Here is a 27160-nt window from a genome sequence, read left to right on the forward strand (position 1 = left end):
TCAGCATCAAGGACCATCCATGAAAGATGAAATAATGATTACAAGCGAAGAGAATTATAAGCAGCAATTGGTTGACTATCTAAGAAGCGACTTGTATCAGAGAAAAGACATAAAGGAAAGAGCAATTTCATTACAGCGATTAGAAAAGACCTGATTAAGAAATGGTAGCCGATTTTGTGTATAAGACGTATGATAGCCAGTTTAATAATAAAGAAATGTCTTATATGGTAGCCAAATAAGCTCAACAAAGGTTGCTGACTCTATACAATGAAGATATTATTATTATTCCTGTTTTAAAGGTCGACTTTCTAAGAAACAAGAGAAGCAGCGGCTATAATTGAGTTGATAATGCAGATATCCTAAAGGAAGCACCCAAACGTATAAAGCAATGATCAAGTTCAGATGTAAGCGCTCAAGCAATGATATCTATGTTAAATAAGTTAATACAAACATTTTGTTCATGATTTATGGCATTGTTATTGACCAAGACATGAGTCATCCACAAATACATTAAAGAATTGAGGATACAACAATAGAAGACAAAAGCAAGAGTTTTTATTAAATACATTTACATGTTGCTTGTCGACCAAGACTGATTTGAATAAAACAATGGCCGACTTCATATCAAGAAAAATAAGATGAAAAGCAGAGATAATGTCTACAAGCAATCATATTAAGTATTATTATCATCCATAAGGAGCAGCAATGATATATTTAATAAACAATATACATAATTAGCCACAAGACAGATTTGTGAATGAACAAAGGTCAAGGCAACAATGATGAGTAGAGATGATATTAAAACAATTATATTGACACATCAAGTATATATGCACAGCAATTATATTGACACAGAAACTAAAATATTATAAGACAAAAGCATGCAAGAGACAAAACAAATAAGACGAAATCAGATAAGACAAAAAGGTGAAAATGACAAAAAAAGTCCCAAGGCAGCGATTGGTCAGTTTAAAGTATATGTAAAAAAGGTTTGATTTGTTTGTTAACCAAAATGGTGCGATTCAAATAGTGTAGTGTCATAATTTATCCAAGGGGTGCGATTTATTTAGGAGGACAAAAATTGTTTCACTAGAAGACAAATTCTTATTCAAAAAGGTAAAGTTTTTTTGTCTTATTCACATAACAAGAAGATGCGATTAATAAGGAATGTCTAAGCTAAATTATAGATATAATAAAGCAGCGGTCAGATTAAAGTTCTATCAGTAAAAGGACGCATCTTTTGGAAAGAATGCATCCATTGTGAAAGGATGCCTCGCTTAACAAAAGAAAGAAGATATTAAATGAAGTGTGGGTGGGAGACACAAGGGGATATCATTCAAGCACAAGAAGATTTAAGAGGAGATCCATGCAGATTTAAAAGGAAATTATGCAGATTGCAGACATAGAAGAGTATATTAATACAGCTATAAAGAAGAATATCTTGCAGATAGAAGAAAAGATCATGTCAAGTATAAAAGAGATCGTTGCAGAGATATAACGAAGATCTTAGAAATATAGAAGAAAATTTTGAAGCAGATATAGAAGAGAGAATTATGATAGATCTTGAAAGGGATTATACGCAGATTGGTGTCAAACAGATATTTCTATCACCTTTTGCAAGCTTCCAATGGTAGTGAGAGGCTCAAGGTACTCTTCTAATGCAAGGAATGGCTCCCTAGAGTTGTTCAGTCTTTGCTCCAGCCTTAACCAGCAAGGAATGATCATCTCCATTACCACTTAGCTTAGAAATACCCGCTGTTGCAACAGAGCGTTGTAAAGCATAGGGGTGATCAGCCTAAGAAAATTTATCTCTTTTTTAAAATTCCCAAACTGCTGTTTATCATCTGCTACCAATCCTTCAAGTCAAGGCACCACCTAAGAGTGAGTTTGCAGCCACATAAACCAACCATAAGCTGATTCCAATTCCACGCACATCAAAAACTTGCTTGTACGGCCTTCTAGAAAATTCATCTCTTTTTTAAAATTCCCAAACTGCTGTTTATCATCTGCTAATGAGGGTGATTTAATAGGAAAAATCAACTCCAGCAAAATCCCTGTAAAATCTCTTGCAACTTGATCACTTAACTCACAGAAGTTATTTGGAAAGATACCCACAAAATTATGATAAAAACCCTAGCTCACACATCCATTTTGTAGGGTACGACCAGCATGGGAAGAAGTATGTCCAGCTAGAAAAAACAACATAGAGACTTGCAAATTACAACAAAACCTCTACAAATCATCAACAACACAAACTCCAAAACTTGAAATCAGAATACCCTGAAAATTTTCATCATTTTCAAAACCATGGATTACCAAACTCCATGAAAATCAGTGTGTTTCTTGTGTGAAAACACCAAACCAGCTAGGATGGATCTTTCACCATCAAAACCAGTGAATATTGACGAGGGTTTCTGTCCCCAATCAACACTTGGGAGAGCTTCTTTGTTCACTCTTGGAACATCTTGGAATCTGTGCACCTCTGAATGAGAGAAATGAGAGTCAAGACTCCAATTTATAGAGTTTAGAGGGAATTAAGGCATTTTAAAATTCATATATTTTATTTTCCTTTGAAAAACCTCCATAACTTTGTAAAATAAGTTGAGTCTCCCACATCTCCTAGGCTTCCAACTTGAGGAACAATAAAGCACCTTTCAAATATTTAAACACTAAAGTGAATAATAAAAAGTTACTTTATTACTATAGTGCAAATATTAACATATAATCAACCACCTTACAAAAAACTCGCCAAAACATCAGAAATGGAAATTGATCACGTCGAAACATAATTGATGTTGAAGGATGATGATTGGTGATAAAACGAGCACCGACTATAAATAGTAGTGTTCTCCAAGGACTAAGGAGAACAAACCCAAAAAAACCTAGTAAGATAGGTGCCAAAACGAGAACTTACTATAAATAGTAGTGTTATGCAAGGATTGAGGAGTACAAACCCACAAAAACTCAAAACGTTACAAAGAGCATTGTCACCAAGTAGAGCACCAACTGAACTCAAAACCATTGTTGGATGCCTCAAATTCTCTAAAATTGAGCCAATACTCACAAAAGAAGAAGGCGTAAAAATGGGGACATTACATAATGTCTCATCTATGAGCAACCTATTAACTCCACATTCAAAGCAATTTGTAGTAATGCTTGTAGGAGGCTTTGATAGTTGATGCTGCATTTAGTATTTTCTATAGTCAATCTTTTATGACCTTATGATGATATGAAGTATGTACCATGGTGATCTCTTATGAGCAATCTGGTTCATGACATATCAGAACCAAAGAAAATATATTTTAATAATTTGTGGCCCCATCTTGCAGAATAATATCTTCCTAAAAATCTTAATGTGTGTTAATGCATTTTCAGTCTTTGTATTATGTTCCTGTTTTCCTAATGAGTTTTACGAATCAATGAGTGTATTCAATAAACATTTTGTTGCCTGATATTTAATGTTTTAACTTGCCTACATGAAAAATACTTAGTCTTCCAATACTCCAATGCTGACTATGATTCTTTTATATGCTGAATATCAAAGTCACCTGACTTGATGAGTATGAATCATGACAAGTAATGCAAATTTGATATTTAACAGAAGAGTGTCATAAAGAACACTATAATTAGTTCAACTAGAAGCTAAGGGAACACTTTCTTCTCTTTTCTCTGTAAATGCATAGCTAGCAATAAAAGAACTAAATTCTAGAATAGCTGAAGTCAAGGTTTTTTGATTTCACAAAACTATGTGATGAATTGATGGTCAGTTTATTGATTGATGACTACATATCCACTGTTTCTTTTGATGTCTTTATCTCCACAATTCTTGATTTTTTTTTTTTACATTCAATTGTAATCAGAAAATAAGGAGGCGAAAAACGGCTTCCTGGCTAAGGGAATGCGTATTGCAACTTGGTCCATTGTACATCAAACTAGGCCAGTTATCATCAACAAGATCTGATCTATTCCCTAAAGAGTTTGTAGAGGAGCTTGCCAAATTACAGGTACATGGTCTGACTACACTGCTTTAGAAATATATTTGCTACAAAAATCAATTTAGTTTAGTTTTCTTTCCTGTCTTCTTTAGTCAACAGAATGAGAAACCATTTATAACCTTATTTACATGTGTTAGAATAGAGACTATAACCACTCATATGAACACAAAATCCATGCCTTACAGGAAATTCATGTTATTATTATGAATTTGAAGTTAATATTTGTTACTTTAGACTTGTTAACATGTGGTTTAGAATAACAATTAACAATGAGGCTTGGTATTTGGATGACATTGATGAATTCTTATGCTACTTAACCTACCAAATTAGAAATCGGTGCAACCAACACTTGTAAAATGTTTATATTTGAATGCTAATCAACTTTCCAATTGGTATTTAGGATTATAGGCATTTGATGCATTCATTAGAATCTTCCAATTCTATGGTTAAAGCACAATATGTTTTTGTGGATCATTTGTAAGATGTTAAAATTGATAGCTGCATGAAAAATTCTAACTAGGAAAATTTCTTATTGTGAAAATAAGAATTTCTTTATTCCTGAAAATGCAATGAAACTTCTAGGTCAAGGAAAAAAAAAGAATAATTGTGGTGTTTAGAAAGTTCGATATCTGTTAATGGGAACATGAAGTACAAAATGTGGACTACTGACACGTATCATCTCTTGATTCTCTCCTACCATTACATCAAGGAAAATTAATACAAAAGATAGAAAACATATATCATAAGAGGTTTGGCCATATTCTGGTAGCTTTCAGTGTCCAAGAATCTTTCCTTTTCAAGTGATTCCAATTACAAAGTCCATCAGTTCTCAAAAACACTGAAATTTTGATTGCAAAATTTTCTCTAAGATCTTAGTTTTTTCTTGGCTGTGCTTAATGGTTTGCATTTTCATGTTAAATTTCAGACACAAAATACATAAAATGAAGAAAGATGTGTCAGTTTGGAAGAATAACAGTTTGATCCTGAAGAATAAATTAAATACCTTTGACAAGTTTTTGACTTTTATAAATTTCAACTTCCTAAATTACAGCTCTCTGTAGGATTTTTATGTAATTTGTTCATTAGTATTATATGTTATAGAGTCATAAACGACATGATCTAATATTCTATGACCTAGAGTCTGTGTACAAAGTTCTTATATAAATTTTATTCCAACAATTTAGACATCAAGGATTTAGATTGTGTGAAAGTTGGAGGTATATTTAGATTGTGCTCTTAAGCTGTTGTGACTTTGTGTCATTTGTTGAGTGTATCAGGGATAACTGCCATATGGACTTGAGCTGTTTTTGTGTTCAACTAAATGTTAGTGTAACACATAAGTAACACAAAATGGATCAGTATGTAAGGTAAAGGCTTTATTTGATTTTTATTTTTTTTTGATATTGATAAAGGGAATACATTTAGCTCAAATATCATCAATACACCCAAGATAAATGTCAATTGATATTATGATACTTCATCATTGATCAATGGTAGTGATAAAGATAAATGCCAATTGATAGTTCAAAATTTGAATATTATGTCACATATCTTATATATCTAGGACGATTCAAACGAAAATCATTACAATTACAAAATTTGAAATAAATAGAATAAAAAATTTGTATAGTTGTCTTCAATCTTCATCCAAAGGATCTAGATCAAGGTCATCATTTGTTTCAACATCGTTTGAACCACAATTAAATGGAGTGCCACTCCCGCTAGGTGCATCTTGTGTAAGAGTCTCATCATCATCATCATCATCATCATCATCATCTTCATCTATATTGACTCTAGCAAGCTTTGCAATAGATGCATCCAAGTTGGTACACTTAGGGGCTATGTCCCAATGCCTTATTGCCCCTTCCTTGTAGTCATCTTGCTTATGCAATAGAAGACACAAATTGGAATGGACATAAACCAAGTCTTTTTATTTTTTTCCAGCGAACTGGCTATGCATCACTGAGTGGATAAAAGAGTATGTCCTCTAATTTTGTTCACTCGAAGAAGAACTTGCAACCTTTTGAAACTGGAGAGAAAACCAACACAACTTAAAAATAAAAAATGCAAAAGAAATTAATGAATTGCAAGTACTAAAGTCAACAATACAAATGTTACTCCTTTCGGGCGTTTTTTGGCCCTCGGAGTGTTCTCTGTTACTTTTTGGATCTCCTCTTGATGTCTATGGATGCTCCTCTTTTTTAATCCTTCTCAAGAGGTTCTCTGGTTTTGCTCAAGGTTTCTCTGTTCTGCCTTTCTTAGTCTGTCCTATTGAGGTGGATCATTCTTCTACCGAGGGGAAGAGTTGTGGGCTGAGTTTGGTGGGACGGATCTTGTTGGGGGCTTTGGATGTCTTGTTTTTCGAGGCCGGATGGTTGATTGATGCTCTCTCCTTGCTGCTGAGTTTTTGTCCATTTTCTCCTATAGAGGTGGAGACCTTGGTTAAGCTTATCTGCTTGGAGTTGGGCTGGTTCAGGTCTCCTATTCATCTATTGGTTCTGGGAGCCTTCTTAAAACCCAACTGTCCAGCTAAGCGTTGTGGTTCCATCTCTCGGCTGTTGGACATTGGTTTGTGGTTTGAAGCTTGGTTATCTCTGCCGAGGGTTTCCTTCCTCTCAGCCCCTATTGAGGTGGGTCCCTATCCTATTGAGGTGGAAAGGTGTTTTGCTGTTAGAGCTGCGTCTACCAGATGCTTTGAGGTTGTTGGCTTCTTCATGGTGGTTTTGGGAGCCATTACAAAACCCAAATCGAAGGTTAGGGGAGTCTTTCAAAACCCCCATGTTTTTGTTAAGTTCTTAATGCTTATCTTGTGTAATCTTGTCTTTCTGGATGCTGACAGTTTTCAAGGGCCCAGTAGAGACTGTGGTTGTTTTTGGTTAAAGACTGGGCTAGCTTTTAGTTGCTCGGAGTTTTTGTCACAGGTTAAGGGAACTAGGAAAATCCCTATTGAATGGTTAAGGGTGCTTGTAATACCCTTGTCCTTTGCATTTATGAGCTACAGCTTGAGGCTGTAGCCTTGCTGTTGATGCCAGCCTTATAACAAACTCACCCAAATGGACACTATCACCCCCTTGCGAGTTTAGCCATTCTTCAAGTTTGTCAATATTTTAACCAAAAAGGGTAGGGGACAATGGAAGGCTGGCATCAACAGCAAGGCGACAGCCTCAAGCTGTAGCTCATAAATGTAGAGGACAAGGGTATTACAAGCACCCTTAACCAAAAGGATTCGCGAGTTTAGCCATCGCGAAAATTTTGTTTTGCTCAGTTAAGAGCTAACTCTCATCAAGTCTGTTGTGAAATCGTGCATTGGAAAAGACCAAAAGAATCTTGGGAAGAAAGAGTGTATTTTTTGCACCTCTAGAAAAGTGGAAATAGAAAAACACTTCATCTTAGAGTGTGATGCCTTCAAGGACAGCAGGGACAGTTATGTAAACACTTTGGCAGCCAGCTCTTGGGATAATTTATTCAGTGAGGAGAAGTTGGAGAAGTTGGGGTCGCTCATCAGCATGTTGCATAGGAAAAGGGATGAAATGTTGAAGTCAGTTTGTGAGGCGGTCTATCCCATAGGCTATTTTTAGTCTTGTGGACATTAAAATAATTTCTTTCTTTCTTTCTTTTGGTTTCAATTTAGTTTTGGTTGGTTTTAGTGTTTTCTTCAAGATGCTTTTTTGGGGTTGAATTTTTGTCAAATGAGGACTCCATCCTCTTAAATGTCTTAATGGGTATCTATGGTACAAATTTGGTGAAATTTGACCAAAATTTGGTGAAGCTATGAGCGATTGGAGGTTTGGACTTTGTTAGGAACAATTTGGTGGAATAGCTGGTTTTGAGAGCCCTAGGAATCGTTGATTAGTTTTGGTTCCTATAGGAAGCTCCAATGGTTTGATTTTTCTTCTTAGTTCTTTGATGGTAGGTTTTGTAAAGTTTATCAACATTTAATGCTATTCTTGGAAGACATGGAACACCCAATACTTCCTATTCTAATCCCTATCTTTGACGAAGGCCTCAATACTTAGAAGCTACTGGAGTTCTTAAGGATCACAGAGTTCTTGGTTGATTTGAATGCTTTGACAAAGTGAGATGGTGTCGTGTTCCCATTGAGGTGAGAACCCCATATAAGTTTAAGGTTCTTGGTTCTGATCAGGGTAGGAACCCCTGACCAAGAGGCAAAGGAAAGAACAAAATATGGTTTTGATCAGGGTAGGAACCTTGACTAAGAGACAAAGGAAAGAGCACAATATGATTTCGATTGGGGTAGGAACCATCAACTATAACCACCCTCAAATTATATTTTGAAATGCCAAATTAACAACATGCACTTGCAAATTAATGGTTAATTGCTGTTATGAGGTCTGTTATAACAAGTTCAACATAATTTTAGATGCTGGTACAAGAATCATATCTAATAAGCATTCATAAGATGTAATAGAGGTACATATGACACTCCACATGAGAAGTACCTTGCATATGATGGTAAAAGTCACGTGCTATAAGTCTGAAACTGAATGTAGAAAGCTGTAGCAAAGATATAGATCACTTCTCACAGATATAGGCAGCATAAAACCATCAAATCCAACTTCCAAACAAGTGAAAGACTTTACCAAACAACCCAGACCAGCAAGGCAATGATCCAGCAGTCTTCAAACAGACATTAAGTATGGACAGGGATAGGTTTGTCAATGATTTTCACTCATACTTGGGACTGATTTGGGACCTTTTCTTTAACAGCAACTCATCAAATACAACATCACACTGTCACCAAGGTTACTTAACACACCTAGCACTGTCATAATGGCCTCCAAACACACCCAACACTGTTGCAAAGGCTACCAAACACAAAGAAACAAGTCTGATATATAAACTTCAGCGTTATCAGGTCTGATATGAACTGTTGCATTCCCAAACAGCAATGATAATCTTTGAAAGCCACCTTCAAAAATGCATAAAACACCTCCCAATGGTCACCACTCACCAAATACCAACCCAGCACTATAGCAGCACTGTAGTGGGTATTGTAGCTTGCAACCCTTGTGCCTTTTTTTCTACAAATACCCTCTACAATTTGCTAAACAAATATTACCAAGAAAATCTTCAATCTGATAACAAATGCAAACTTGGAAATATTATCTAAAATTTTAAACACAAATCTTTTTGAGGAATAATAATGTTTCTCATGAATAAAGTCCCTTTCCCAAGGTATCTAGTAGAAATAACTTTTCAACACCTTTAAAATGAGCTACTACACTTAGTTGAACCTTTTAATATTACCAATATTAGATAACTTAAGTGAAATATTAATAAAATAACTCAATAATATCTCTAGGTTATGGAAAGCACACAAATGATATAATTTTGCAATTTTGATCTTACCAAAGTGATATTGAAGACTAGGGATGATGATTAGAGGCAACCAAGTGACTTTCTAAAAATAGTTAGCTGCTCCAAGAAGTTCAAAGAGCACTCAAAAGGTTGGAAATGAATTCCAAATGAATCAAAAGGATCCATAACCAATTGAACTCAAACCTAGGAACAACTGCTCAACAAGACTAGGAAAAATCTTCTCCAAGAATGTTGGAGTTCTCCCTAACTAACCAGCTAGCCTTTGGAAGACTTGGAAACTGGCTAAATGTGCACAAATTGGCTAAGCGCCAAAAGGAGACATTACAATCCTCCCTCCCTAAAGTTTGCTTGTCCTCAAGCAATGCCAACACAACCTCAGATACACGTGATTGATACCGAATGAAGCCCAACATAAACCTGGGATCCCAAATCAATCTCAGGAATATCACACTTTGCTGGCACTGCACTGTTTTGATTGATATTGGAATACCATTTTGCCAAGTCTTCACTCTCCTTTCTTGTAACCCAACGAAAAAATATCCTTAAAAACCAAATTGGGATATCTATAAAGACTTGATTCTGCAGCATAGAATATCTCACGCTGAAGTGTTTGAACGCAATCAACATCTGCGATCCCACTATCTAACATCATCCTAGGCAACAAGAAATTTAATCTGTTAAACAAAATAGCATGGTTCTCGACACACCTCATTATAATGTTGCAAGTGAAAAATTGATTGCTTAAATAATCGGATTCATTATTCAATGATATACAACCGTATATAAAGATTTTACAAGGCAATGTTCTAAATTAAGAACTAGTCGCTTAAGTGAAAACTAAAAAGCTAAAAGCTTAAAAAACTAAATAATAAAAAGCTAACTATGCGTCTTTAATAAAGAAGCAATAGTTACACTTAAAAGACTAAACAAACTAAATAAGTCGACTAAAAAGCTAAATAGCTAAATAAGTTGACAACTAAGATGACCACTAAGAATAGAAGATGACCATTATAGAATAGATATTAATATTATTTTAATACCCTTCCTAATGGTCATCGTACTCAATACCCTACTAAAGTCACTGCAGGTCATTTGATCACAAATGCAAAGAACACTCTACTACTACGAAGACTCTCCCATGATCTACAAAGTGTTAATGACCTAGAATACCGGAAGCCATCCAATCTTATGTAACCTCACACATGAATTAGAGATTTGGCACACACAAATTACCTGAAGCCTGAAACCATGATTTGAGGAAAAATCAGCAAACCCCTTTGTAGAAGAGTACTGAGCATTGTTTGCTCCATCAACTCCAAAACAGACTGCAAGGATACCATAGTTGCAAATGTTCACCTTAGTAGTGCGACCCAAAACTGACTGCAACAAAGCACGATTTTTGTGGAAAAAACTGTCAAACCCTAAGAACTTTGCGAATCAAAAAATCCCACACGAACTTCGCGTATTATAGATGATTTTTGAGGAAAAAATCGTGAAAACCTAGAAATCTGAGGTTACAAATCATCGTTTTTGTGGAAAAAAATGGTAAAATGCAGAGAACCAAAATCCCACGCAAACATTGCGGATTACAGATGATAATTTTTAAGGAAAAAATATAAACCTTGTGAACAATTTTTGAGGAAAAAATCGTGAAAACCCTAAAATGTCGCACGACAAAACACTAGACATCACATGGCAAAAGCTTGATTTTTGAGGAAAAAAATCAAGCAAAACCCTCCCATGATTTTTTGTGGAAAAAAATTAGAAAACCGACAAACAATTTTTTAGGAAAAAATTGTGAAAACCTTGGGACCTGTAGGACGAGAGGTCTTGCCCAGGAAAAAAGAAATAAAAATATAATTTTTGTGGAAAAATTAGTAAAAACCCAGAAATAATTTTTAAGGAAAAAATTATTAAAACCCTGAAAGATAACTTTTGTGGAAAAATTAGCAAAACCTAGATAAAAATCTGAAAACCGTAGTTCGGATTCATAGGAGCAAACAAAACATAGATTTGTGCCCTAGATTGGGCTCAGAAAATATCTAAGTCGTAGAGAATAAAATTGCGACCAAAAAAAAGGCGAAAATCACCAGAAAAAATCATGGGATAAGTAGCTTTGTTGTCGAGTTGAAATCGCGAAAACTGAGCGCCAAAAAATAAACTAAATAAGTCAACTAAAAAGCTAAATAGCTAAATAAGTCGACAACTAAGATGACCACTAAGAATAGAAGATGACCATTATAGAATAGATATTAATATTATTTTTAATATCGAGAATGATGTGGATTAGACCCTTTCAAGTGGCTGATACAAATGATGACAGCAGTGTTAAATTTGAAAATTAGATTCATAGCTATCTTGGGAACACTTCTGCTGCCATAGACTGATAACATATCATTAGTACTCAACTTTAAGTGCAAAAGTGGCAGTCCCGTGCACACAAATTCACACAATCAATTGCAGTTATCAATGGAACATCTGAATATACATAGACCAGCAACATGAAATGATTGCAGCAACCATTACTCACCATTGTGGAAGTTAGAAATAACTGAATCATGTCTGAAAAATCTCCTACAATTTGCTGCCATAAAACCTTTAAGTACCTGAAATTAATCCACCCATTAACTGATTTTATCAAAATTAGTATTGTCATACTGGGGCAGCAGTTGCAATGATGATATACTCTCGTATGCATAGGAGATGTGAACATGGAAATGAATGAGAGGACTTCTCCAATGACTGGGATTATCTTCACCATTCAACTCCCATAAAAAAATATTCCATTCCTTGGTTGGAAGCACTTGCCAATCCATCTGTAAGCAAGTAACAAAATTCATGTGTTGGCTGATTGGAAGGTTGACAGCTGCTCCAAATCTGAGATCTTGTCCAATGATTCTCCATAGAATGGTTCCTTTGTCATCATAAACTTCCAATATGCCAAACTGGTGAGTTTCAGCACAATACTCCAGAAGGAAGTGGCTTTACCAAGATTAGGCTGTGCTACTCTGATATGGATAATGGTTTCCTCATAGATAGGAAAGTGTACCTCCAATCTTCGTGACTAGCCATGGAGAAGGTTTTTCCTACTTCATGGCAACCTTAAATTTGTGCACTTGAATTCATCCCATATGCCAACTGGAAGAGGAGTCTTCAAGATGAGGAAGTCTTCATGAATCATCACATGCCATGCGTGATCTACAACCTCAATTCTTCCTTCCTTGTCAGGCGGTCTATCAAGAGGATCGCCAATTAAAATCTTATCATTTTTTATCACATGACTATGCACATTACTCAAACTCGATATTTTGACTTCATGTGAACCAAGGGGCCAATCATGATAGAAACCATTCCTTATCCATTCTGTTCCTGGAAGTCCACCATCCCAATTCCAAGCCATTTAGACTGAAAACATCACCTGTATGCCATATCCTATGATTGTCACCAACCATGATACTGAAATCAGGAAGTGTTTCATCCTCCGTTATAAAGAGTGGATTATTGGAAGTGGACTTTGCATCCATCTCAGAAAGAGGATTATCAGAAAACTAAAATTACTTATATTTTCTTGATCCAACCATCCTTCTTGTTCCAACTCTGCACCTGCAAACTTTGGAAAATGCTCTAAGTCAAAATCTGCTTGGATTCTATCTATCTTATCAATCACCTGCTTGATTTCTTTAGCTCATTCCTCATTTTCTTGCTGCCTAAACTGTTCCGCATCAACAAGCTGATTTTTTGCTTCAAGGAGTGCCATTTGGGTGCTCTTCGATGAACCCTTAGTTGAGTTAAGCTCAAAGGTGAGCTTATCAACTTCTTCCTCTTTTCCTTTCAATGCATCAAGGATCTCTTCAGCAAACTTGATGGTATGATCCCTATCTAAAAGTAAGTCCAAGTAATCTGACTTAAATATCTCCAAAACATTTTTGACTACATGCAAATCTGCAAGAGTGGATCATCCCTCAACACTTTGAAGCCTCTTCTCAACTCGGGCCTTCCAAAAGTGATCTTCAATGAACTTGTGTGTAATCAAAATGTGTTAAGGTTTGCACAATCTTATTTTCAGTGACTATCAATTGATTCTTTGAAATATATAACTCACTAGGCCTTTGATCAAACTTAGCTTCTCACAATAAATATTCTGATTTGTCTTCAAGAACACAACTATTAAAATCAGCTACCTCTATGACATCCTCTTTGCATGTTTTATGTTCTGAGATTAGGACAACAATATGCTCATAAGGAAAATCATTATAAGCTTGCTCTTCATCTTATTTTAGTGTCAAAACATCTGGATCCCACAGACTTATGAACCGATGGCTTTGATCTGAAATAGTATGCTCATTTTTTTTCCCATGAATGGTTGTTTCCATAAAAAAATCACTTTTTGATTCAAATAGGCTGAAGCTATCATGAACACTCTTCTTCACAGTTTCTGTTTAGAAGTCAAATTGATACACAGTTGCAATTGGAGACTTTCTTTCAATATCTGAAATATCATCACTGAAGTGATGTAAGAATTCATTACTATAAGTTGATTTGAAATCTGCAATATACTCAAATTCATCATGCTCTTTTTCTGAAAATGCATGAGTGATTCTAACAATTTTATCATCTGCATTCATTCCAGTAGTGTCATCAAGGAAGCTAATAGTCTAAAAAAATTCACTGGATTGATCTGAATTTGCAACTAAGGTTACTGTTTTGAATTGTCCATCATGCGCAATCTCATCATCCATAGTTGCATGTGCTTCTTTGCAATTATTCAGGAGCTCTGTCAAACATACCTCTTGGGATAAGACTTGTTCTCCATTAATTTCTTCCTCATGGTCTATTGTCAAACATTCACACTGAGAATTTGCAGAGTACTTAGAGAATCTTTAAACTATGTCATGAATAAAGGATCCAATAATTAATGCTTATAACCAACGGTTGCATCTAATAAATTAATATTTAAATCACTTAACAACAACTTCAAATAGATCAGCAATTATGGTGTCAACGTGTTCATTTATTTCTGCAGAGTCTACTCATGAAATATGCAACTATAATGATACGGTAGAATGGTATGGAAGTACCTTAGCAGTGTTGTGGAATTACTATAACAGTAGCAAAAATGCCCTAAAACCCTTTAAAAATAGCAGATTTGATCTCGAATTGCTATGGCAACCTTCAAAGATGGTACAGCATTGTTGTAGGTGGCTAGAAACAACAACAAATGTTTGGAAACCCCTTGCTTCACACTGAATAAATGCTTATTAGACTTGTACATTGGCTGGGAATGGTGTTGAGAACAACAATATGATTGAAACAGTTCAATGCTTAAAAAACCCTTGAACCAGCATCAATATGACTGGAATAGTAGACCAAGTTCTCCTAATTCTAGCAAATATTGATGTGGTGATGATATTGGGTAGACTTGCTTGCAAATACTCAATTAATCAGATCTTTGATAATCAAATCTGTCATCAACCTTCAACAAATCAACACAATTGTGATCCTCAGATGGAATCACTTCTCATGGACAAGAGGGAAATCAAGAGGGTTTTATTTTTCATACTCCAAATCTCCTACACCAAAGGTTTTCAACCGTGAATGCTTCAATCTCCGAAGTGGAAGGAATAATGAAATGACAAAATGGATGATTTGATTTGAGCAAATGGCTTTCTTTTATTGTTGCTTTTTGGGTCCTCCATTAAATTTACTTTTTCCTCCAAGTGTTTAAAAACACTATATAAAATATTACATCAAGTGTTTAACAATATTTTTTGAATTACATATTGAATTAAGTGTTTCAAAACACTTTTGAAATATCATATAGGCCCTATAATAATATTTAAGTTGCTCTTTCAAAATAAATTGATTGGGCCCAAATCAAAATATTACTATTATTTTTCTTATTTTATCCTTTAGCCTATGGAAATAAAAAATAGGCTATGGGTCCTCAATTAATTCTTGTAGTTCCAGAAAGGAGACATGCCATGAATGGTATAAATAAGTACTATTTTGCACTTAATTCCTTATGGTAATTCTCATGTTTGCGTATTCCTGAAGTTGCCATTCACTTAGTATCCTGTATTATTGTTAAATCTACAATTAGTCATTCAATATAATTTAATATGCTTACTTCACTTCTAAATTATTGTTAAATTGCTTTTGCCTTCTATTATTGTCCTTTTGTAAGTTAATAACTGTTGAAAGCTTTGTATTGTAGAAGTTTTTAGGAAGATAGTTGTAGCTTCGAATGCAATTGGCATGTTCAACTTATAACATCTTGTGTATGTGTGCAAGTACAAATTGTTTATGGTAGGTGAATTTTTATTTTACAGGGAGCTTCCCTTTCTTATTCAAATGAAATTCTACTACATATATGTTCTATTGTGTGTTGGACTAAAAGGTGCAAATCAAAACAGAAATATTATAAGATTTTATTTGTTCAGTGTAATAAGAATAACCTTTGTATAAATTTAAGCTTTTGTTGAATCCTACTGTAGAAAGTTGAGAATTATAAAACAAATTTTTGTCACCTCCCAAGGAAACATTTGTTGAGAATCGAGATTATCCATAAATAGTACAATTGTCATATACCTTATGCACTTTTATCTAGGATAATATTTTTTGTGTATTGACCTTGGTATCTAACTGGTGAACATCTTTTGGGCTTCAAACAGTATAATGCCTTTAATATGTTCTCATTGTACACTTAAGTTCTTCTCAAAGCTAAAATTTGATTTAAATTGCATTTAGTTACAAGTGGCATTGTGACGGTGCCCATACATGACCCTTAATCTGCTCACAGGATCGTGTCCCTGCTCTTTCACCTAAGAAGGCAAGAGGCCTGATAGAGGAACAGTTAGGAGCACCAGTTGATATGATTTTCAGAGAATTTGAGGATCGACCAATTGCAGCAGCTAGTCTTGGACAGGTATCTTTTGAATGCCCTTTCTGTTTACAATATTCAATTCATGCAAGAAATAGTACAATAATCTTCAAGTATGACTGGCAAATGCTCAGGTCGCCCTAGTTATTAAGTCTCAGTGAGGGATGAACAAAATGTTTTATTTTGATCGGTAATAATAGTTTATTTTATTATATTGAATTAAAAGTTTGCATATCAATTTTACAAAAAGCCTGATAAAATCAGGCACCACCAACCATCACCCCCTTTTACAACCGCCATGACTTCATTATCGACCCATTAATACTTTGGCATTCTTTCAAAATTTTCCAGGATTACAGTGTTCAAACAAAATTTGAGCACACAGGAACCCATACATCCATTACATATCAAAAATCCATATACCCGAGCCCCTCAAAAAACCAACCCTATAGAAGACATCTTTACCTACACCGCATACATATAACAAAAAATTCACTAAAACTAAAGAGATTCAGAATGATACACATATACAAAAAAACCATCAGAAGAAAACCATAGGAGCCCCCAACCTCCACCTCACCTTGCAGACAAGGACTAGGGCACATTTGGGGCAAAGCCGCTTGGCCCTTCACCAGCATTTCCCACACCTCCACCACCCATCTCTACACCATCACCCACACATTCCATCATGCCCAACTTGGCCCTCTTCTTCCTCGAAAACTTCCACTTGCCCTTCCCTTTCATATTTTGCTTCATAGTGCCACCTCTTGCAAAAGTAATCACCGTAGGGCATTGAGCCTCTAGCTCCTCTCTCAGAAAAAGCTTGAGAGAATCCCAAGCAATAGTTGCCTCTGCCCTCCGCTCGTCTCTGTCCAAACCAAATGGCCAACAAATGTTGGGGACCAATTCACGCAGTTCGTGAATTCCATCAATGTCCGACCCTTCCCCAGCATCAAAACTAGCCCACGGCATTGCCATCTCCAAGAGCTCCATCAAGCCACCAAGCGAGTCATCCTCCACACACTGTCGCATGACTTGAACCAGAACATCCTTTCTCTCTCCCAATTCCAGACCCCAAGCCAATACCATTGTCACCACATCTACATTTGTCCTATACTTGTGCATGGTCTTGAGCAAACTCTCCCCCAACAACATAGTCAATATCTGAATAAAAGCATCATCGCCATGTTTGAAAATACACTTCATCCGCTTGTTTGAGACCTCACCAACAAATGCCAACTATTGTCATGATGTGTATAGGGTAAAGGTGGCCTCCATACTTGTCGCTACCTCACAAAACCCTGCATCCAATACTGCCAAAAATGGGCCCGAGACCCTATAAATAAAGGCCTGGCCTATCCCCACATTCCTTCCTTACCACCAAATGAGTGGATTTAATGATCCCCTTGTACATCTTCCGCCACATCATCCTCTTGTAGATTTCGAAAATCTTCCAAGTGGGTTTCGTGCGCTACTAATGATGTTGCCCATTTGGACAACACATCCGCCACCTCATTGCTAGTCCTTCTCACATGAGTGACCTTGTAATTTCTGCAGAAATTTAAATTGTTTCTGATTTTAGAGATATATTATTAATGATTATTTGTGAATCCCCTTCAAGGTGTATATTTTATACTCCAAATTTCAATCCCCACTAGACCACCAATAAGGCTGCTTGGGCTTCCGCTTCATTATTTGTACCCCTCTCAAGACTTTGAGCTCACATCATTACAATATTCCCATACCAATCTCTAATGGCCACCCCTGCACTTGAGACACCCAGATTGCCTTTAGAGGCTCCATCAAAGTTTACCTTATACCAGCTTGGCTACAGCAATTCCCATTTTTCTTTGAGTGAAGGAGAATCAATTGGATCAACCTGAGAAGGCCCATGAACAGGTTGGAGGGATGAACAAAATGTTGAGGATAGTAAGTATGTTCATATAGCTGGTAGGAATAGATCTTCCAAAATTCTTTCCTTATCTGTTTTCTGAATATTTGAGATGTTGTGATTACTATATGATAATACTAAGTATGCTTGCATTTTCCGATTTGTCCACTTCAATATTTCAGATTGATTGCAATTGCCATGTGATAATGCCAAATATACTTACATGTATGTTAGAGAGTACAAATTTCTCTTTTAGTTTTTTTCCTTGATATTGTTTGAAACTTAATCATGATTACCATAATAAATCAAATCAAAATTTATTAACTTTTATTATTATTATTATTATTATTATTTCTGACTGGTTAATATTACTTTTGTATTAATAGAGAAACAAAATTACATCTCCATCATCATAGTCCAAATTCAAAATATCCATGCACCAAAACCCAAAAATAGATAAAAAACCCCTACTACTTAGCACATAGCTAAGATGTCAACCCTCCCTAAAAAAGTCTACGGACAACCAACGAGTCTTTACAGAGTTTACAATTTCAATACAAAATAGTAGAGCAACTGTGAAAACAAAAAGACAACAGTCAACTTGCAACTATGAGCTCCATGCCTTTCCCATCACCATCTCGGTCTTCATCTTGTGGTTCCTCAGGGTTGTCTAGGTCGTCATTATCCTCCGGAGGGAAGCCAATCCACAGAGTGCGCTTTGTCGGTCTCTTCCTCAAGCCCCTTGGTTGACCTCGCTTTTGTTTGGAAGACGAAGTAGAGCCTTCATTTGCAGATTTCTGGTCTTGAGGACTGTTGATGTGTTTTTATCACAATCGAACATAGAATAAAATACCCAAAGAACTCTATCCTCGCTTGATCAAAATCTTCTTGGATGCTAAATTAAATGATCAACCAAGATGACTCCAAGGTTTCTATAGTTAGGTCATGACATGTGGATAGTTCAATTGGTTTATGTGATTGCTTGTAATCCAAGGGGACTTACGTTGAATACTTGAATGTTGAACGTTTTGATGTTGCTGGAACTCAGATTCTAACTACTTGCTTGGAAATAAAAATAAAAAAAGACAAAGTTCGAAGAGTCTATTCTTGTCTTAAGAATGTAGGAACGATGGACAATCTTTGGTGAAACTTGACTAAGCCTTGCTTTGACATGCAAAGCAACAACTCCACAAAGCTTAGTGTGATCTTCTAAGGTAAGTACACGATGTTCAAATCACTATCAACAACAAGGATACCATCAAGGCAATGCATATCAAAGTGTGAATAGCAATTGAAGTTAAGCTCATATAAGGATTCCAGTTGACCACACAAGGCAAACTTACAATCAGCAAATTGCTAGTGGTATGGACATATGAATTTCACCATTGATCATGCACAGTTCTTTCATTCATCTAAACAACATGAAAATGAATTGAGAAGTAGAGACCATGCAACTTGTTGAAATAACACATCAAATTCAGCATAGCTTCAATGAAATCATATGCTCTTTACAACAAAGTCTTAGAAACAATCTTTGCCTTCTCCTAATCTAACTTCTATTCTAATTGCTATCTATGAACTATTATCTATTACTCTACTCTTGTTGTCTTTTATTATTAACCTTTTACAAATGAGAGATTTGAGCCTTTTATAGTGCTCTCAATACAATTCAATGGCTCAGATTGATTCACAATCAATGGCCGAGATTACAAGATGGAAACCCTAATTAGGGTTTGTTAAAACAACTCCCTGTGACCAATGAGAAAATTACAATGAATTGGACATATGTCCATCTAGATTTCTAACCAATGAGAAAATATGTTAGGTACATAAAATAGTATTTGATGAGGTGCCATGAGTCACTTGCTCCGCCATGAGATGAATCAGGTTCATTGAACTTGGACTTGCCGATGTGGAAGTAACTTGATTGGCTTGAATGCGAATAAGATGCTACGTCAGCCTCTTCTAAAACTATCTCCATTCCTTGATCACGTTCACTCTTCTTTACTCTAACTTGGAAAGTTTCCTCCTTGTAATGCATTCACAATCTCAACTTTTGAATCATAAAGTATTTTCTTCCTTCACCTTCTTTGATCTTGAAATTCCTTGCCTTGGACTTGGAACATGTTGTTGCCTTGAAAAGTAGGCTTTGAACATTTGGAATCCATGTGATGTATATCCTTCTTCATGCATCTTTTAGGTATCTTCTATCATGTTGATGGCCTTGATGTTGATATGTGAAGCATGTGCTTCCCTTGGAACATTGAGCTAGACCTCAATGTGTGGATCTCCTTGTTGACTTGGCTCAAATGTGTTGATGTTGTAATACTCTTTATCTCTACACTTTCAAGCTTTTAGCCTTCCTCTATGATGCCAAATCGCCTTCTCCGAGTTGCCTTGATTCGTAGTGGTATATTCCCTGACAAGAAACTGTACGAAGGTAGAAGTTAGAACATTTTAAGGACGATTTAAAACTTGATTTCAAAAATATTCCTAAGTTCTGATTTCTTCTTGTGAATACAAGTGCTTTCAGATTTACAAAATCAGATAACTACCCAGAAAATCTGAGATATAAATCTCTTTCCTAACTTCTGGAACAATTGATTAAGCTCTACAATCCTTTCTCTGAGATTGATGTATCTTTAATCAGCACTCAGAATTTGAAACGATTTAGGCTTTGGTCTTTGACCAGCCTTTTGATTCTTCCTTCCACGAGTTGAAAATCCTCTTTCCAATTGTACTTTCTCAAGGTAAATCCATGGCACTTAAATTTCTGATTTTCAGTCTCTAGGATGAATTTGTGGAGTCTTCATTTGATATTGATTCAAGGCAAGTTTGTTTGACTAAGGTTGGCGAACTTCCTTCCTTATGCAAGGTTGCTGTCTTGAAGCAGATTTTCCAACTTGCTTGCTGTGCCAACTTGGAAGGATAGATGTTATCCAATTTGAATTTATCTACACCTAAGAGGCTTCTCTTTCCTTACTTATATGGCTGGGAGTTAAAAGTTGCACCTTTTCACCTTCTTATACAAGTCGACTTTGGCAATTAAAACATTTTGATTGCTTTGTTTAATTCCCCAAAGGAAATCACACCTTTTCATCTTCAGCTGACTCGCTTAAATAGAAATTCGCCTTGCTTGTATTATTCAGCTAATCTCTACCCTTTGAACTTCCATCTCCCAACGACTTGCCTTAAAACAATCTCTTGTGTTTGTTTAAATTCGCATTGCCCTTTGTTTGATGGTTCCACCAACTTGAAAGCTTAGAAGTTTGAAATTTTGAATTTGCTACTTAATGATTTTCGATCCTCATCTTTGTAAATTGAAAATCTCATCTTTTCACCTTCCTAAAAGGACTAATTTGCTTTTAAAATAACCTTCTTATTGCCTTTTGAAATTCGCCAAGGATTTAAGTTCGATGCATGTGTTCTTGCAAATCAACTTCAATCGTCTAGTTTCATCTTTTGAAGCATGGGGTGGATTTTACCCTCTATGATTGAGAGTTAACTTTTATCTCCTTTGTTGGCTCTTCTCACAAACTTAGGTTGATTCACACTTTTCATCTTATTAGAAAGATCAGCTTCCTATTAAGTTAAGTTGATGTGCACCTCTTCTCTTCGTAGGAAGATCAACTTCCCATCGCTTGAAGTTGATCCTTAGCCTTTCTTATCATTGGGAGTTGAACTTGTATAAGCAAACTTGGTTTCATATCAACCTAAGTTGGCGTGTAGGCACTTTTCATGATGTTTTTTTCTCACCAACCTAAGTTAATCCACAGGCCTTCATACTTAGAAAATTTTACTTCCAATCAACCTAAGTTGAACTGCAGGCTCTCACTTAAAACTTCTTATCAACCTAAGTTGATCCATAGGCTCTCTTTATGTTGTAAGTTGAAATGCTCTTCACCTTGATTAATCCCTCAAACTTGATGGTTTCGTCCTCTGGATTTGATCAATTTCAATTTGAAGAACTACCTTTTAATTTGCGAGGGAAACATAGTCTTTTTAAAATCAACCCTTCTTGACAACCTAGGTTGATCCTTGCAACATATTGACATTATTGACAACCTACATACTCAAGCAATTTTGCAAAGTGACCACAACTTGACATCTCTTACCCATTAGCAAAGGTTAACAACTAAAGAAACAAAGAAAACTAAGACACCTAATCTAAGCAAAAAGTGGGGGTCCCCATTTGCAATGGGGCAATGTGTGAAAACGTCACAAGGACCCGATTTCTCCAGTTCACACCCGATATTTTGCCTTTCCAATGCCTTCAAGTATTCTGCTATCCCATGCATACTCACTTGTGTTGAAGCACGACACACCTCCTTATTACAATTCACACTCCATAGCAAATAGGGGCGCAGTGGGGGGCAAAAATCGCTCACATGGAGCCAAGCACCGTCCAAGCAAATTAAGCCCAACCCATCACAAGACATTTGCATAAAACTCTCAAATCCTCCACGCCATTCCTCTTTCACACAACTCATTACAATCCACCGCACCTTTTCCTTGCTCACCAATTCAAAACATTGATGCTATGTTGGCATTCATTCGATACTTATATTGAGCTCGCAGGTATTCATCTCCCAAAACTATCTTCACCTGAGTGAAAAATTCCTTCTCCTCGAACCTGAACACATTAGAAAGCCATTCATAAGAGATTTGGCCCCAAAAGGCCACCATTGGTCTGGATGCTTGCAGCGAAAAGTTGGGCTCCATGAACAACGGGTGTCTTGAGGCGACACTTGCAGTCTGAGTTGGTCGCACTTCATTTTCCAAACTCACCAAGCACTCCCTCCGCCTCGGTTCACCTTGAACATTAAGCTTATAGTGTAAGCTAATGCAAGATTTCAAAGTGTCGGTTTGCCTTATTTATCATAAATGGGTCTCGCCATACCAAGGTTGCAACATGTGTGAATGATAACCTCGCCATTAATTCACACGCATAAAGTAAAATGTGTTAGGAAATTGCTGCCACCTTCGCCAAACAACGCAAACTTCCTCTGCGATCATACTAGCCCAAGATATAGGGAAAGATTTCTTCGAAATGTGCGACCACTGAGCTGCATCATCGTACTCCTTATGGCATTTATTTAAAGCTCAAATTGCTCCTTTTCACCATATTACACCTTCCACAAGTAATGGGTAAATACCACATCGAATTCAAGATTTGAAATTGAAAACTCAATCATTCATCTCATATTATAGTTGTTGGTTTGGTAAGTATCAATTATGACTTCACCTACTTGTAACTCAAAGGCTTGATTGGCACACAAGTTAGCTTCCTTATTTCCATCTCTGAGTACATGGGAGATTTTGAAGCATCGAAAGGAAGTTGGGAGTTCTTTAATGCCTTGAATTTCTCTATCTATCTTCTAGTTTTGTGCTTCACCCCCAACAATGGCATGGGTTATGATTTGAGAATCCCCTTCTAAACGGATTTTCATCACACCAATCCTTCCCACCAATTGGATCGCCAATAGAGTGGCTTTTGCTTCAGCTTCATTATTTGTTCCCGGAGGTAAACACTGTTTGCCTCTAACAATGACATCACTATTGCAATCCTTAGCCACACAACCTGCACTAGAGGGACCTGGATTACCACGTGCTACACCATCAAAGCTGATTTTAATCCAACCAGGTTTCAAAGGATGCCAAGTAGATAACTTTTCCTAAGAATTGCTAGGATTAACCCTAAAAGACCCATTAACGGGTCGATATTTGATGAGGGGCCATGGTGCTTGAATTCTGCCATCCCAATTATTGTAAGGATGCTTATGGACATTTACTTGCCTTGATGTTGAACTAACAAGTTCTGATATTGACCTCTCAATTCTGCTCCATAACTGAATAACATTCTCTTCGACTCCCTGGAAGATACTCCTGGTACGCTCCTTCCAAATTTCCCATAAGAGAGTTGAGGGGGCTATGCACCATATACTGGAATATACTGATTTAATTTCCTTTATTCCCCAACTTTGAAGCCAGGCTTTGAGATCTGCATTTGTTGGAGAATACCATTCTAGCTTCCAAAGCAATTTCCCCTAGCACTCACGTGCAATTGAACAGTGGAGGAGAAGATGGTCAATTGTTTCTTCTTCTGTATTTGTTGACGTGTATTTCATACACAATCATACACAGAATAAAATACCGACAGGCATCTTATCCTCTCTTGAGAAAATAGTCTCTAACTGCTGAAGATCTGCAAAAAGGATCAGTTAGATGGACTCCAAGGTTCTTTTAGTGGGGTCTCCACGTGTGGACAAGCTTTTTAGTGGTATGATGTGATTTGCTGTCTCCTTCAAGGCGTCTTACGGATTCAATGGTTCGAAGATTTTACTAATCTAAAAAGGAACTTTCAAAAAAATGGAAAAAGGACAGGGTTTAAGTAAGTCTAATCTAGTCTAATCCTATGAACGACTTAGCATGAATGAGATTTGGCAAGACTCAACCAACTTCAATTTTGCCATAAGATAACAACTCAACTGAAATTAGTGCGATCTTCTAAGGTAATAATGGTGTTCAATGCATCAAAGACCAAGGACACTACTACGAAGGTACATGTCCTAGATACGAAAATACTTGAAGGTTAAGGACTCAAAATGTTTTCCAGTCGACCACGCAAGGCGTTCCTACAATCAGCAAGAAGCTAGTGGTTTGGATTGCGAATCCTACCAAATATCAAATCTCACACTTAGCCTTTCAAATTAACAAACTACTTCGATTGAGCGTGATTCAAGTACATCCAACAACCATGAAGATAACTCAAGAAACTTGCAACAAAACACCATAACTTCAATATTTTATTGATTTCCAAGTCATCATATACAACAATTGCTTGAATTTCTCTCTTCAAGACTCAATCTTGCTACAAAATAAAGATTGCTTCTAACTCTAACTATTATCTCTCACACTTCTTCACTAGTAACTCTTAACATACTATTTTTTAAATGAAATGAAAAATGGGGGTATAAATAGCATCCCCAGTTACAATGAAAGGTCCAGATTGAAAGTAAATCAATGGACAAGATCATGACACCTAAACCCTAATTAGGGTTTGTTACAAATGACCTCCTTTTTACTGAACAATATTAAATACATAGCCAAATATTAAATTTGGCACAAAAATCTAGGAGGTATCAACCAATGAGAAATAAGATGTCATGTCATCTGTAACAACCTTTCATCTAGAATCTTATTCCCTTTCCAATTCTCTTTCTTAGCATATGCAATGAATTTCGTCACAATTCCTTCGATTTCTGTGCTTGGAATCTCGGGAAGATTCTTGATACTCTCTTCTAAGTGGATAACTTGATCAAATGCATCTAGAAGAGCTGTGTCCCAAGTAGGTTCAAGTTCCTTTGTTCTATCAATCAGGAGCATGGTGGCATACATCTGATCATACTGCTCATCTGTAACATCTGCGTCCTTGCGAAAGATGATCGTGATTCTATCCTCAAACTCTTGTAAATCCACATCTGTCTCGACCTCGATCCTTCTGCCAAGAATGGTACGAAGTACCTCAAATACTCTGTCCTGGATCGGATTGATCACCTCCTCAACTTGACCACATCTAACACTGATGTCCTCAAAGAGAACACTCTTTATATGGAGTAAGGTTGACCACTGAAACAAACTGTGAGAATCACCTTCTAAGATCCTCTCTTGTGCTAAAATTCTCCTGGATGTGTGTCTTATAACTTTCAAGACAGGGATGACAACGTCCTTGGTATGGGCAAATGCAGCTACTGTTGCCATCAATCTGTGAATTATCTCAAGAACTTGGATAGCCTGATGGGTGATCTTTGACATCCTTGTAACAAACTCAATGGCCACCGTGTGAGATCTATCCATCCAACCACATGTACGCTGGACCATATTCCTGAATCTTTCTGCTTCATTGATTGATTGAAGGGGTAATGCCTGCAATGGTGATCTAACTGGATCCTGACGTCCCAAAGGTTCATTGATGTGACTGAAATATGTCCTCCATGCACCGACCTCTTTCTCAAGCTTTCTATTCTTTTCTACTTCTTCTCTAAACTTGTCCTTCAATGCCTCAAATGTGTCGGTGGCATCATCTAAAGTCTGCTCTGCTGTGGATGGTCCTAACTCAATAGTCTGTATATGATAGTCCTCTGCTAGGATCTCACCCTCATATTTATCTGCTGCCGGTGTAGCTATCTGCAGTTTTCTAGATCCAGTCTCATCTCGAATCATCTTGGACATCTTTGTAGCCTTCTTCTTCTCTGTTGTCATATGTGAACGTCCCACGAGGCTCTCTAAATCAATTGCACTGTCCTCGTCCTCTATTACGATGACCTTAGTCAATCTTTCCTTCAACCAATCTGGGATATTTGATCTTGTCTCTTGAACTTGAATTTCTTTGTGTACTACTTCTTCTTGTCTGGGAGGAGATGTTACTTCGTTATCATTATCTAAATCATAGTCTTGGAGAGACCCATCGGATGAAACATGCTGTGCCTGTTCTTCCTCCTACCTATCATTCTGTACCATCGATTCCATGGACTCTTCCACTCGAACTGTTCTATCCTCTGGTCTGGAAGAAGTACCTGGTGTTTGATCTTTGCCGGCACTTTGCTTTCTCTTGGAAGGCTCTTTCTTTTCTGATCTTTCTTTTCTCTTCGAACCTCTCGAATGGAGATTGCCCTCACTGGCACATCGAAGGTTACCTTCACCTGAATTCCTAGGATTAGGATTGCCTTCACTAACACTGGCTCCACCTTCGGCTGGCTTTTCTTCCAAAGTAAAAGACATAGCTATGCCCTGTTCTCTCAACTTCTGATGTTGAACGTCTACCCATCTGCGAGTACAAGACAAGACTGGTGCCATCAAATCATCTAAATCCACGGCCTCGGGCTCATTCCAATTCAAACTTATTGTTTTGCTTTCTCTATCATATGAAGATTGGATGTGCCTGCCGTTGTCCTGAGCTTGGTCGGCCACTCTGTAAATCTTACATTTCCTGATGAAATCCAAAGGCAATCTAGAATGTATCTTTCGTTTCACTTCGAGATCATCTAGGAGATT

At 36.6% G+C, this 27160-nt stretch overlaps 1 protein-coding gene across 1 annotated transcript in view; it reads left to right on the top strand.

Moving 5' to 3' along the window:
- Positions 1-27160, top strand: part of LOC131075095 (protein ACTIVITY OF BC1 COMPLEX KINASE 7, chloroplastic) — a 160405-nt gene that overhangs the window by 5167 nt on the left and 128078 nt on the right. Inside the window, exons 2-3 of the mRNA XM_058011918.2 lie at positions 3861-4004; positions 16135-16260. Of these exons, the coding sequence (XP_057867901.2) occupies positions 3861-4004; positions 16135-16260 (270 nt within the window). The remainder of the gene's footprint in view (positions 1-3860; positions 4005-16134; positions 16261-27160) is intronic.

Source organism: Cryptomeria japonica, chromosome 3 (assembly GCF_030272615.1).
Source record: "Cryptomeria japonica chromosome 3, Sugi_1.0, whole genome shotgun sequence".
NCBI lineage: Eukaryota > Viridiplantae > Streptophyta > Pinopsida > Cupressales > Cupressaceae > Cryptomeria > Cryptomeria japonica.